General features: G+C 37.7%; 1 protein-coding gene across 2 annotated transcripts; it reads left to right on the forward strand.

The window, feature by feature from the left end:
* Nucleotides 1–1,690: 1,690 nt before the first annotated feature.
* Nucleotides 1,691–6,202, forward strand: LOC308691958 (high affinity cGMP-specific 3',5'-cyclic phosphodiesterase 9A). 2 transcript variants are annotated; one of them, XM_081367568.1, is made up of 8 exons: nt 1,691–1,890; nt 2,172–2,292; nt 3,260–3,421; nt 3,544–3,595; nt 3,894–3,996; nt 5,037–5,179; nt 5,263–5,322; nt 5,819–6,202. In XM_081367568.1, the coding sequence occupies exons 2-8, from the start codon at nt 2,205–2,207 to the stop codon at nt 6,063–6,065; spliced, it is 855 nt and encodes a 284-aa protein (XP_081223694.1). In that variant the 5' UTR covers nt 1,691–1,890; nt 2,172–2,204; the 3' UTR covers nt 6,066–6,202. The 2 variants fall into 2 exon arrangements, with proteins under 2 accessions (XP_081223694.1, XP_081223695.1); XM_081367569.1 differs by having other exon boundaries at nt 1,693–1,890; nt 3,349–3,421.
* Nucleotides 6,203–13,909: the final 7,707 nt, after the last annotated feature.

Genomic DNA, 13,909 nt, shown 5'->3' on the forward strand with positions numbered 1-13,909 from the left:
TCCGGCACGGATACCACCGTCTCGGGCACAGACAAGTGCACGGACACCGCCGTCTCCGGCACAGACACCAACGTCTCTGGAATGGACACCACCGTCTCCGGCACGGACACCAAAGTCTCCGGCACGGACAAGTACACAGACACCACCATCTCTGGCACAGACACCAACATCTCCAGAACGGACACCAATGTCTCCGGAACGGACAACACCGTCTCCGGCACGGACACTAACATCTCCTGAACAGACACCAATGACTCTGGCATGGACACCATCGTCTCGAATTATTGAATCACCAAAATCGAATTATTGATATAAAAAATTAACATTGTTACTAGTAGCAATACAATGTGGGCTGGTGTGGTCACAGTGCAAGGGCTGAATTTTTGTCCCAGTCTGCCCCTGACAGTTGCTGTTCTAGGCTAGCCAGAGCAAGAGGATGTTGCTGTTGCAGTTGAGTTAAGAGTCAAAGGTGAAGTAGGTTAATGTCAAATTTACATAATTGTGGTTGTGATTTCTGTTATAGTTGTCTTCAGCCATTTTTATGTTCGACTTTACATTGTGAAAAACAAGGTTCTGACGTCAAACCGACTTTCATTTCCAACCAAAATTATCCCCTGACTGACATTACTACTAGGCCTACTTTCTACTCAAGGACCTTGACAGAATTGTAGTGGAGTAAAAAGTACAATATTTGTCTTTCAAATGTAGTGAAGTTAAAGTGAAAAGTTTCCAGAAAAAAAAAAAAACCTCAAGTACAGATACTCAAAAAGTGTACTTAAGTACAGTACTCAAGTAAATGTACTTTGTTACGGTCCACCTCTGTATGCCTGTCAAGTTCTGCAAGAGATAGGACCCAGACAAGGGTTTTTATTAACAAGACTGAAGACATGAGACAACAGGGAGAGTGAAGCGTGAACCACAGTTCAAACAGTAGGGCAGGGCAGACGACGACAGGGAGAATGGGTGACCACGGAGACGCCAGATGGAAATGACTTGAGTGCAATAGAGGCAGCTCCAAAGCGAACACAAGACAGGAACACAAGGAACTCATAGCTCGATGTAGATCTCAGATGTTGCACCAGTCTTGCCACCAGGTGGAGGCTCACAGAACCAGAGGCTTGAAACAGGAGTTAGATAGCTGCACCAGTCAGGCTGCCAGGGAACTCGAGATACAGGGCAGGAACACACAGAAGAACATACAAGATGAGACTCAAGACAAGATAAAAGCAACAATAAAGAAATTAAAACTAAACTAAGTTCAAAGTCTAGAGAAACAAAATAAACTAATGAAAAAGTAAAAAACTAAGCTCTAAGAAAAAAAAACTGGAGTTGCTAAAGAGAAGCAAGACTTTCACTTGACAGGGAAAATAAATAACTAAAAATACTAAAACAAAAGATAACTCAAACTAGATAAGACATAAGGACTAAATCTAAGCAAACCAAAATAGCAACAAGGATAATCTGATACGAAGATAATGTCACGAGCACAAACCAGAAAACACCAAAAAGTACATACACAAAACAAACCAGCAAAGACATGAGGGAAAGGGGCACAATATAAAGGGACCAGAGCACATGAGGATCAGGTGAGCACAATAAGTGAAAGAGGACAAGACTTGGACTAAACAAGGGGGCGTAGTAACAGGAAACAAGGAGGCGGGACATAAGGAGCACATGGCAAACACAGACCAAGACAGAGCCATGTGCTCAAACACAAGACAAACATAGAAACATGAAACCATGACAACACAGACAAGACTGCCAGTGCAGAACCCTGACAATGCCAGTGTGGATTTACTTGTTCACCCAACAGTTATTAAAGGATTAAAGCTATTAAAGTGACTTGAACTAGCCATCTGAACACACAATAGATGATCAGCTGCAAAAATGGTACGTTATATAAAATAATCATAATTTTAAGCCATTTCTAAGAATTAGCCTATGTATAGGCTGATTTTAAATGTGAAAGAAAAATAATATTAATACTAATTATTAATAAGCACACTGATTAAAAAAAACATTTAGCATTTAAAATCCATTAAAAAATGTTTCAGAAATACAGAGCAGGGTTGAGGATGAAGGGGCTGGACTCATAGAGATGTTGTAAAAGGGGGCAGGGTTTTGAATGAACGATAGGCTGAATCATGTAACACTGTACACATATCGTTCAGCAAAGGTGAGAGTGCAGCAGAGCATCACCTGACATGGCTACTAAAATCATTTATTTTACTGTGAATGGAAGACCAGAACAAGCTGAGTTTCCCACTGACTGTCCTGCACAAGATGTTAAAGGTAAGGATTGTCTCAAATGATCCATTTCTTTTAGTCTGACTGGAATTTTATACTTATTTAAACAATAAATTGTCAAGTTTTTTAGTGTGCTGTACTTCAAAGCACGCAGTTAAATATGCTCAAATATCAAAATATATCAAGTTAAATATATATCTCCAAAGTATATTGTAGTGTATTGAAATGAGATGAATGTTGAACTGCTTAACCAATACAAATAAAAGCCTACATTCATTAAAATTAAATGAATGTAAATTATTCACTATATAAAATGTAATTATTATATAATCCATTATTATATTATATAGATTATCAGATAAAAAAAGCAGATTGTAAAAGTAGTCTCTCTCTATGAATGACTGCAGCTTTAATTCATGCATCAACATCAAATAGGATTTCTTTTATGAAAATGTGTTTTTGTTAGGATCAAATTGGCTCTCTGTCCTCATTAGCCTTTATTCTGCTGAAAACATCCTTGAGGACTGTTCTCAATCTCATTCTGAAGGGCACTGCAACAGCCAGGCTTCTTTAATCAGGACCTCTCAATTACAGCGAGCCCATATGAAGAGCTATTCTGTTGACCTGGATAGCTAATAGGCTACAACATGTTCAGAGGATGTTTAATCTATAAGTATTCAGTTCTTTAGAGACCTATCAGAGCTTTAATTAACTTTTTTGTTCTGTATTTTGACTCAGTGTGCATGGGTGAATTTGTAGTCACAGATTAGACTCATAAACAAATAAACCATCATACTTCAGTTAGACAGCTTGAGTCACAGGTGGTGCTGACCGTACACCAGACTTCAAGTGCCAAGCAGTGCCCTAAAGGGACCATATGGCACCAATATTCAAGTGCGTTAATTACATGAATTGAGGACGTTTCCATTGCACTTCATTCATGAAGATGAGAAATATGATGATGAATTACATCTGAAACATTAATAATAAATGTCTGTGTGTGTCATCGCAGATCTTTTCCGAGCTGCAGCTGAAGCGGGACCTCATGACATCTTAAAACTCTATAATACTAAAGGCAATATCATTAATATTTCCCCTCAGCTGGCTCCCAACAGTCCTCAGTCCTGCTATAAGCTGGAAGTGGTTGCTGCAGACTGCAACAGTGAGCTGTTAGGTATTCTCCACCAGAACACCAGAGAGTTATTGTATTGTTAAACTTAATAATTTTCTAGTACATGCATTATAGATGTCACATATAACCACTATATTTGGATCATGTTGAACACTCTCTTTTAGGTTCAGAGCTTGCCATTGCTCTGGGATTTGACCTCTCTTCTATGGAGAAAAGGTAAGGTTGGTTGGGACTTTTCTGGGGGATAATCAATAGCCGTGCCTTAAAATAGCACGCAGAAACAGTCATCAGCCTGTCAATCATTTTGTGCATTTGGTATTACTGACATCAGGTTGGCTGACATGTCTTTAGAGGCGGGGTTTTAGCAAGAGGACTGGGCTTTGAAAGTTGGCCAGCACATTTTATATGTGCTACAACGTCCGGCTCTTATTTCACTCAAAAAATATGTTATGAGTCTTATAAAAATCTTTGGAGAAAATTATTATTATTTCACAGCGAAATTTCTTTTGAACAGGTTACAGAGCCTGGAGAAAAAAATTCTAACTGAGGCAGCAGAGACTCCTGCCATTGTGTATGAGATGAAGAGACAGGTGGAGTCGTTCAGAGAGAAACTTGAGGTCTATCTATCTATCTATCTATCTATCTATCTATCTATCTATCTATCTATCTATCTATCTATCTATCTATCTATCTATCTATCTATCTATCTATCTATCTATCTATCTATCTATCTATCTATCTATCTATCTATCTATCTATCTATCTATCTATCTATCTATATATCTATATATCTATCTATCTATCTATCTATCTATCTAGCTATCTAGCTATCTATCTGTCTGTGTCTGTCTGTCTGTCTCAGTCAGTCAGTCAGCCAATCAACCAATCAATCAACCAACCAACCAACCAACCAACCAACCAGTCTGTCTGTCTGTCTGTCTGTCTGTCTGTCTGTCTGTCTGTCTGTCTGTCTGTCTGTCTGTCTGTCTGTCTGTCTGTCTGTCTGTCTGTCTATCTATCTATCTATCTATCTATCTATCTATCTATCTATCTATCTATCTATCTATCTCTGTCTGTCTGTGTCTGTCTGTCTGTCTCAGTCAGTCAGTCAATCAACCAACCAACCAACCAACCAGTCTGTCTGTCTGTCTGTCTGTCTGTCTGTCTGTCTGTCTATCTATCTATCTATCTATCTATCTATCTATCTATCTATCTATCTATCTATCTATCTATCTATCTATCTGTTGTCTGTCTGTCTGTCTCTGTCAATCAATCAATCAATCAATCAATCAATCAATCAATCAATCAATCAATCAATCAATCAATCAATCAATCAATCAATCAACCAACCAGTCTGTCTGTCTGTCTGTCTGTCTGTCTGTCTGTCTGTCTGTCTGTCTGTCTATCTATCTATCTATCTGTAGTGTTTGTGTTTTCTTTTTTGTTTTAATTCAAGATTTGAATCTCTCTACCAGTACAAAAAGAAGTTTTCCAAGTATAATGAATGAATGAATGAATGAATGAATGAGGCATTTATGTAGTGCTTTCATATGTACTACTGTACACCCAAAGCACTTTACAATCATATCAGGTAATCTCTCCTCAACCACCACCAGTGTGCAGCATCCACTTCATAAAATAATGTCTATCTCTGTAGAGTGTTGAGCACTTGAGCTGGCTGGGATTGTTTAAGGACATGTCGGAAGGCACCCACAAGCCCTCCCCTTTCTACCATAAAAGAACCCTGCGCAAGACCCGTGAGGAGTGTGAGCATGTCAGGGAAAAGTTCCTCCAAATGAGGTGACATTCCTGCCACTTGAAAATGTGTAATAGGCAATTAAAAAAAAGAAATAAAAGAATTGCTTCTGATTTATTTTCTCTAGTTCTTTGGAGGTTTCTGAAAAGGTGAGACAGTATCTTAAAACACCAACCTTTGATAACTGGTAAGTGTTTCCTAGATAGTGAAGTATTCAGACAGAAATGCACTTAGACACACTTTCATTCTTTCTTTTCCTTCTTATGTTCACTATACATAATAGTTAAGAACATTTTTGGAAAAAGAAAAAAGAAAAACTTTACCCAGTTGCTGCAACACATGAAAGCCCTGCACCTGTCATACATGAATAGGAAATTGTTAGTGAAGCAAAGCACAGCACTTCTAAAATAAGCATAAAGAACACGGCAGAGGTCAGGCCTTTCATCTGCCCGAAGGGCCTCATATCAATATCAATGGTCCTGTTTGTGGTTTACAAATCAAAAGCACTTCTTGTGAGCAAAGGGCTGGAGCTCAGTGTTCATTAATGCAATAGTCTTCCTTCATCTTGTTGAAACCAGGCTTTAGCTTCAGATTAACACAACTAGATCCTTCTAAGGTGTTAACAGGAAAATAAACCTGTTCATTTTAAATTAGCCTCAAATAAAGATTGTGTGCTATTGCAGGCAATGGGAGGATGCTGAGATTATGGTGCTGCTCCAGGTGATGTACACAGATCTGGACTTCATCTCCACCTTCAACATTGAGCTGGACGTGCTGCAGCAGTTTCTTTATGAAGTGTACCGACGCTACAATAACATCCCCTTCCACAACTTCAAACACTGCTTCTGTGTCACTCAGATGGTAAGAGCGGGTGCAGTCAGCGTTTCAGGATTTATTCCACTCCAATTGTCCACTTCTCAATCTGCTTGATTAATAAATTTCATGCTCCACACAGCCATCATTTCACTCACACCTGCCAAAAATGTTAATTGTAATTTTACTAGAATCAGTCTATCCAGTGGGTGATTGTTGTTTATCAAAGCCATAAATAAAAGAAAATTGTTGTGTATGTGTTGTAATTCATGTTTTTGAAGGTCAGTGAAGGTTGTAGGTAAGTCATTCATCCACCCATCCATCCACCCATCTATCCATCGGCCCATCCATCCATCGTTCCATCCATCCATCCATCCATCCATCCATCCATCCATCCATCGTTCCATCCATCCATCCATCCATCCATCCATTCATCGTTCCATCCATCCATCGATCCATCGTTCCATCCATCCATCCATCATTCCATTCATCATTCCATCCATCGTTCCAACCATCCATCCATCCAACATTCCATCCATCCATCGTTCCATCCATCGTTCCATCCATCGTTCCATCCATCCATCCATCCATCCATCCATCCATCCATCCATCCATCCATCCATCCATCCATCCATCGTTCCATCCATCCATCCATTCATTCATCATTCCATCCATCCATCCATCCATCATTCCATTCATCATTCCATCCATCGTTCCATCCATCCATCCATCCATCCAACATTCCATCCATCCATCCAACGTTCCATCCATCCATCCATCGTTCCATCCATCCATCCATCGTTCCATCCATCCATCCATCCACCCATCCATCCATCATTCCATCCATCGTTCCATCCATCCATCCATCCATCCATCCAACGTTCCATCCATCCATCGTTCCATCCATCCATCCATCCATTCATCCATCCTTAACAATAATGTAATTTGTATATAAATATGAATTTAAATGCAAATTAAATTATTGTATATAAATTATATATGAATTACTCTTTAAATATGGTATTTCTATATAAAAAGAATTATTAATATATAATATATAAATTCATATATATATATAATAATAATAATAATAAATAATTAATTTATACATTTTTAACTCTGCTTTTGAACTGGCCCACTAAGAAATTCGAAATACTATTATCAGAGTCCATTTGTTTGTCAGATGTATGGGCTGATATGGCTAACAGATCTCAAAACTAAGATTGACAGTATTGACCTCCTCATCATGCTGACCTCAGCCGTCTGTCACGATCTAGATCACACCGGCTACAACAATGCCTACCAGGTGAGATGGACATTGTCACAATTCTGCTGCTGTTCAGTAATAAAGAGTAAACTGATGGAACTATGTCTTGTTTCAGATTAATGCCCGAACTGAGCTTGCCATGAGATACAATGACATCTCCCCACTGGAAAATCACCACTGCGCTGTAGCCTTTGAAATCCTGGAAAATGTAAGCTTTTGTTCAAGATATGAATCACAATCACAAGTTTTTAAATAAATATTATGAATAAATGTAAATTTAAACTTTTTTTTTTTTACTTGCACTGATATGAATTTTACATTTTAAATTAAAAAAATATTTATATTTAGCATATATTTAACCATTTACAGCCCTTCAAAATGCACGGTAATACTACTAATTCTGTAGTATGCAGTATGCACATTTTCTTTGAGCAAGAAACATCATCCATTCTTTTTCAGAATGAAAGCAACATTTTCCGAAACTTGTCGACAGAGCACTACAAAAGAATAAGAGAAGGCATAATTAAGTATATTGTTTATTCATTTTCATTCTTAACAACTATATCCATATTAAACCAAACACTAGATTGAAACTGAACTACTTCATTACTGCAGATGTATTCTCGCTACTGATATGACCAGACACACAGACATCCTCAACAAGTTCAAAACCATTCTCCCTGTGTTTGACTTCAGCAACAAGGATCACAGAGATGTGGTAAGGACAACCCAGAAGACCCTAGCAACCACATAGCAACACCCTGACAACCACCTATTTCACCTTAATCATGGTGGCGAGTGTGACACAGGAAAACGAAAAATGTTGTTTAAATCTAGTTTAGCTGCAATAAGCGTTCAGCGTTTAGGACTGTTGTTGACGATGATCCACTTTAAGGCACTTCCTGTCCGGCTGCTTCTTTCGCAGTTGATGATGATCATGATTAAAGTAAGTGACATCTCCAATGAAGCGAGACCCATGGATGTGGCAGAACCGTGGCTGGACTGTCTGCTGCAGGAGTTCTTCAATCAGGTACTGTAAATATTGCTAACATCTGGTTTTTATGCACTTTGTATAATAATCAAACCTCTCCCAGTGTCATGTTGGGAGCGGTACAGTACAAATGTCATTTTAAACAATAAACTGAAATCTTTGTCCAGAGTGACATGGAGAAGTTGGAAGGTCTCCCTGTCACCCCGTTCATGGATCGAGACAAAGTGACCAAACCGTCTTCTCAGACTGGTTTCATACGCTTCGTTCTCTTTCCTCTCTTCATCGAACTGGCTAATCTGTTCCCCTGTCTGGAGGTGAGGAAGTTCCCAGAGGAACATGTTTGTGACATAACTTTCAGAGGTAATCAGGTAATCAACGTTTTTAGGGAAAGATTTTGGGCTGTTTTGCTTCCAAAACATGTCTTCTTTCAGACTAGTGGAACAAAAATATCCAAAACACACACTTATAGCATTGTCTTACTTTATATTCATTATATATTCTCAAGGTTTTGACGGAGGGGTTTGGTAATGTATCATTCACCTGATTATTTAAATATTTGTTCCAAAAAACATGGTGATTTGTTTTATTTTTACTGTTGACAGTTTCTGATTTTATATTTCTTCACCTATCTTACCTTAAATCAGAATCGGGGGTGTCAAACTCACTTCCTGGAGGGCCACTCTCAGCTATTTCTGAAATCGCCTCATAGGCTACCCTTAAATAGGGCACTATTTGAGGAGACAGCAATTTGTAATGGTGTCCTAAACAATAGTGGACATTATCGAGTGCACTCATTCAATCCATAATGCACCGCAATATGTGTACCACTGATGTAGCCTATTACTAGAGAAAACCCATTATTGTTTGTTCAATTAAAGCCACTTCAATGTCCTAATTGAACTAAGGGTATAATCCTGGCTTAAAGGATTAGTTCACTTTAGAATGAAAATTTCCTGATAATTTACTCAGCCCCATGTCATCCAAGATGTTCATGTCTTTCTTTCTTCAGTCGAAAAGAAATTAAGGTTTTTGAGGAAAACATTCCGAGTTTTCTCCACATAGTGGACTTCAACGGTTAACAACGGTTTGAAGGTCCAATGCAGTTTCAATGCAGCTTCAAAGGCTCTACATGATCCCAGCCGAGGAATAAGGGTCTTATCTAGCGAAACGATCGGCCATTTTCTAAAAAACAAAAATATACTTTTTAACCACAAATGCTCGTTTCGCTATAAGAACCTTTTCTAATCAAAAACCTTAATTCTTTTCGACTTAAGAAAGACAGACATGGATGACGTGGGGGTGAGTAAATTATCAGGAATTTTTAATTCTGAAGTGAACTACTCCTTTAATCTAAGCCGGCCATAATTCAAACTTCCCTCTTCATGCTTCTCTCTCCTCCACACGCTCCACACCCACTTCATGTGTACGTGCACTAACCCCCCCCAAACCCCACCCTCAAATTTTTCTTGTCGGTGATTGGCTGGAGCACTGTTTATTATGTTTCGTGGTGCGGGTGAGCCCAGTTTGTTTTTGTTGCCGTTTGTGGAGCCTGTGGTGTCTACAGAGCCCGCGTTTTTTTACAGTGTGTTCAGGGGACAGGCAGCTAGCGGATAGTGAGGAGATGTTTGCTGTATGTGACAAAAAAAAAAAAGGCCTAAAAAACGCGTGGCATCGCTTAGAGCACCTTTAAGTAAGCTAAATCATGCAATTTGATTAGTTGAGATCTGACATGCTGCCTAGTAGAAACAATTGAGATAATATAAAAAAAATAATAATGATAATATATATTTTTGAGTGGTCAAACATCACTTACTCAGAGTCTGTTGTCACTAATCTCTGATGTTGTCTAATGTTGCTTTTAATCGCGAAAAACTGTTCTGTGGAAAATGTGAATATTCCTTCTTGCAGTTTTTTGGATCATATACATATATTTTTAACACTTACTTCTAACCTTCTAACAGCAACACATTATTGACCCAGTGCAGAAAGCCCTGGATTATTACACAGAGATGGAGAAAACTCTGGAGAGGGAGAAACAGAACCGGGCCACGAGTCAGAAGGTGGTCAAGCCCAGCACCTCAAAAGAGCCAGAAGCTCATCCAGAACCCAGTGGGACCAAAACCAGTCAACCTGTAATCTAACCTCACACTGTTAAATGTTCATTCTACGATGAAAGCTGTGCTTTAAGGCTTAAAGTAAACGTATTTATGCTATTTTTACCAGCAGAATGTACTGTATATATTAAATAAACGTTTTAATAGTGGAGGGCACAAGTGAAAATACAATTTTCCCTTTTTCTAATTTACAGTTTTTCTCGATTGCTTAAACACTATAACCAGGCTTTTGAACTAAAATTTCAAAACCATAACGCCATTTATCAAAAAGCACACCAATTTCACTAAACTATAAACACTATTCCCTGTTTTGACACATGAGTCAGATTTGTTGAACTGTCACTGCAAAACTCTACACACAAATCCCTTCATTTCTCATTGCTTAGACCATGTTGTCATTTAGAAAGCACTAGCATTCAAAATTGTTCACTCAAGTCAGCACAGCTTCAGCTCAGTTAGCACACAATTACCCAAGTGGAAACACTAAGAGTCAAAATTTAACACACATCAATCAGAACTTCAATAGATATATAAAAGGGCCCAGATCAGTTTATTGCGTTTTGGAACAATGGATCCAGAAAGACATGAAGGAAGAGGGATAAGAATGAGGAGGAGGAAGGGCAAGGACAAGAAGACAAGCAGTCTCAGATGAAATTAAAGCCACTCTAGTTGCCCATGTCTTTATCAATAGTATGACTATGAGGGAGGCTCGGCTACGAGTAAGTCCAAATTTGAGTCGCTTTACCGTTGCCTCGAGAACCTTCAGGGAGGTGTGGTGGCAAACAAAATTCTATCACTGAATAAGAGACAAACATTTCCAATAGTCTTTGATGAAGTTTATTTTCTTGCAAGAAAAGGCCAGCAGTCATGCAGTCACACAGTGTGGCTGCAGAGTGTGACAGTGAAGGGAGGGCATCCTTTCTCCTTTATAGTCTTGACTCCCAGAATGTTATCTTTCTAGGCAAATGATGGTATTTCAACCATATGTGGAACATTCTTAGACGCATCCATCATATTGTATCCTTGAGTGGAGGCCCTCCTGTTACGTCCCAACACTATTTACCATTCCAATACAATTCGAATTCCATATTGGAATATGGTTTGTGTGTGCTCTTTTACTGTCATATGTTGGTCACACACATCTTACTGTAAGTAAATATACAAAAAAAAAATAGAGGAGAGAGTAAAAAAAAAAGGAAAAAAAAAGAGTAAAACAGGAAAAAAAATAATATTTTTGTGTGTGTGTGTGTTTTCTGTGTATGAATAAAAATGTGCCAATGTATCCACTGGTTGTGTCTTTTGTGTTCATCATGTGAAAAGGTCTGTGATGGGGGAACCACAAACAACATAACTTACCAGTTTTGGAAATGTTGTTTTGAATTTATTGCACCAGTGTCTTAGACTATGTTGTAGTGTGTGTGATTTTGAGGGCTTGTGTGTCCTGTCTGAGGGCAAAGTTTGATTTTTCAGCAAGAGTGAATGGTTTTGAGTGTAGAGCTTCATTTTGACCTGAAAATAGGATGTTTGGAGAATTGGGTGAGACGTTATGGATTTGTGTTTATAGTTTTGAGAATACGAGGCATAGTTTCAAGAAATGTGTTTAAGCAATCGAGAAAAACTGTAATATAAAATATTTCATTACAAATTATATTATCAGCATAAGTTAATTGAAAAATGTGATGAATTTCAGAATATTTTGCACGCCACTTTTTTGCTTTAATGACAGCATCTGGAATAAAAATGCTTAATACATAGTCTAAAATCACAATGAGAACTGTTTTTCTTTGCAAATGAATGTAGTGAACATGCACAGTCAGCCCAGAGGATGGCGCTACTAGAAGATACAATTTCTTTGCTAGAAGAGAGGAGGCTGAAAATTGAACTTTTCCATTAAATTATGAAAATAAGAGATGTCACTAATTACATTCAATAAATTGTTATAATTGACTGAAGTAGGTCTGAAACATAGAATGTAAGATCCTGGTCACACAGGTTTACTGCCACTGATTTTTCAATGGGTCAAAAACAGAAATGAAAACATCACAAGACTTTTGCATTCAAATTTATTTTACAAAAGAAAACTTACTTCTCTTTACACATCTATTTCCCAAAAACCGTACAGTGTTTCTTTAATCTGATGATGCAAATGGAATATTATGCATGCAGTTTTGCATTACTCCCAAATACCATCCTGCACAAGTAATAGCCACAATTCCATTTGAAGCCATTAAGTTGCAGGTAAGAGGCAGGTAAAGCATTAGCATGCAGCACTGTACACATTTGCATAGTAAATGGCTGTCATTTATTTTGGATTCATTTCTCATCGTCCTTTACCAACGTGCCATTGCATGAAAGAACTTTTACTGAAAAAAAAAAATCTATTCTCAGGATGGAAGGGTCAGTGAAACTCATTCACCATGGTTTTACTGGGGTAGTGGTGTGATTATAGGAAGAATCGTTTGTATTTTACAAAAGGAACTGGGTCTGATCAGTTGTTGAACAATTTAACCACATACAGAATGACATTTAAAACTAAATATAGGATGAATATGCTTAAAATACATTTAAATACACCCCCAGAGCTCTCAAAGAGGCACGGAAAGGAACTTTCTGTTTGCAAAAGTAAAAAAGAAAAGAAAAGAAAATACCTTATTAAAAAGTTAAGGCATAAAGTTGCTAACAGGGAATGTCTTGATGTCTTGACTGAAATTGAATATATATATATATATATATATATATATATATATATATAAATAAAGCAATGCTGGTCCTGAGTGTTGGCTACAATACTGACACCAAAAATAATTTAAATTTAAAATGTAGACCAAAGGACCTTGAGATGTAATTATGAAATATACACAAAAATTTGTTTCTTTACCAAAAACAAAACCCCCCAAAAATTATGTACATCTGGAAACAACAATATATATTAACTATTAGTTAATTTGACAATGTCCTCAAATAGAAAGAGGTTTCATAAAGAGATTAAATAATGTCTAGATTGTTATTTTAAACACACGATTCGAAAGTCACCTGTAATTTTAACTATAAATAATTTCATAACAATACTGTTAGTCAGCTGGTTCCCAATAGCCCAATAAGGTCCCAATTAAACCCATTTATAGTGTGAATCCTCACATTCTATGTGACTCAGAGAGTGGTACTGAACCTGCTTTAAACAGGAAAAATGAATTGTGTTTTTTCTATAATAGTTTATGAAATATTGCACATGGATAATGGAGGTGGGCAGGGGGAATGGGGGTGGCAGTGATCAGAGAATAAGGACACTTTACCCAAACTACATCGACTTCTACTGGCCCCTCAACTCCAGTAAGAAACGTTTAAAAAACGTTCACTGAATGTTATCTAATGCTACGTACAGTATATTCTGAAAATAGCCTACTGACAGACATAAATTCTTTCTCACTGGTTCTGCACATAGCAAACCCAGTAGTTTATTACTATCAAAGCTACCTCTTCATATAGGCTAACTGCTCTCAGGTAGAACTTAAAGAAGGATGGAAACTGGGTCAATCCAGTCATTTCCACACCAATCACATGTAAAACATATAGTATTAACACTCAGATA

Source organism: Scardinius erythrophthalmus (genome assembly GCF_964197995.2).
Source record: "Scardinius erythrophthalmus genome assembly, chromosome: 6".
Lineage (NCBI taxonomy): Eukaryota > Metazoa > Chordata > Actinopteri > Cypriniformes > Leuciscidae > Scardinius > Scardinius erythrophthalmus.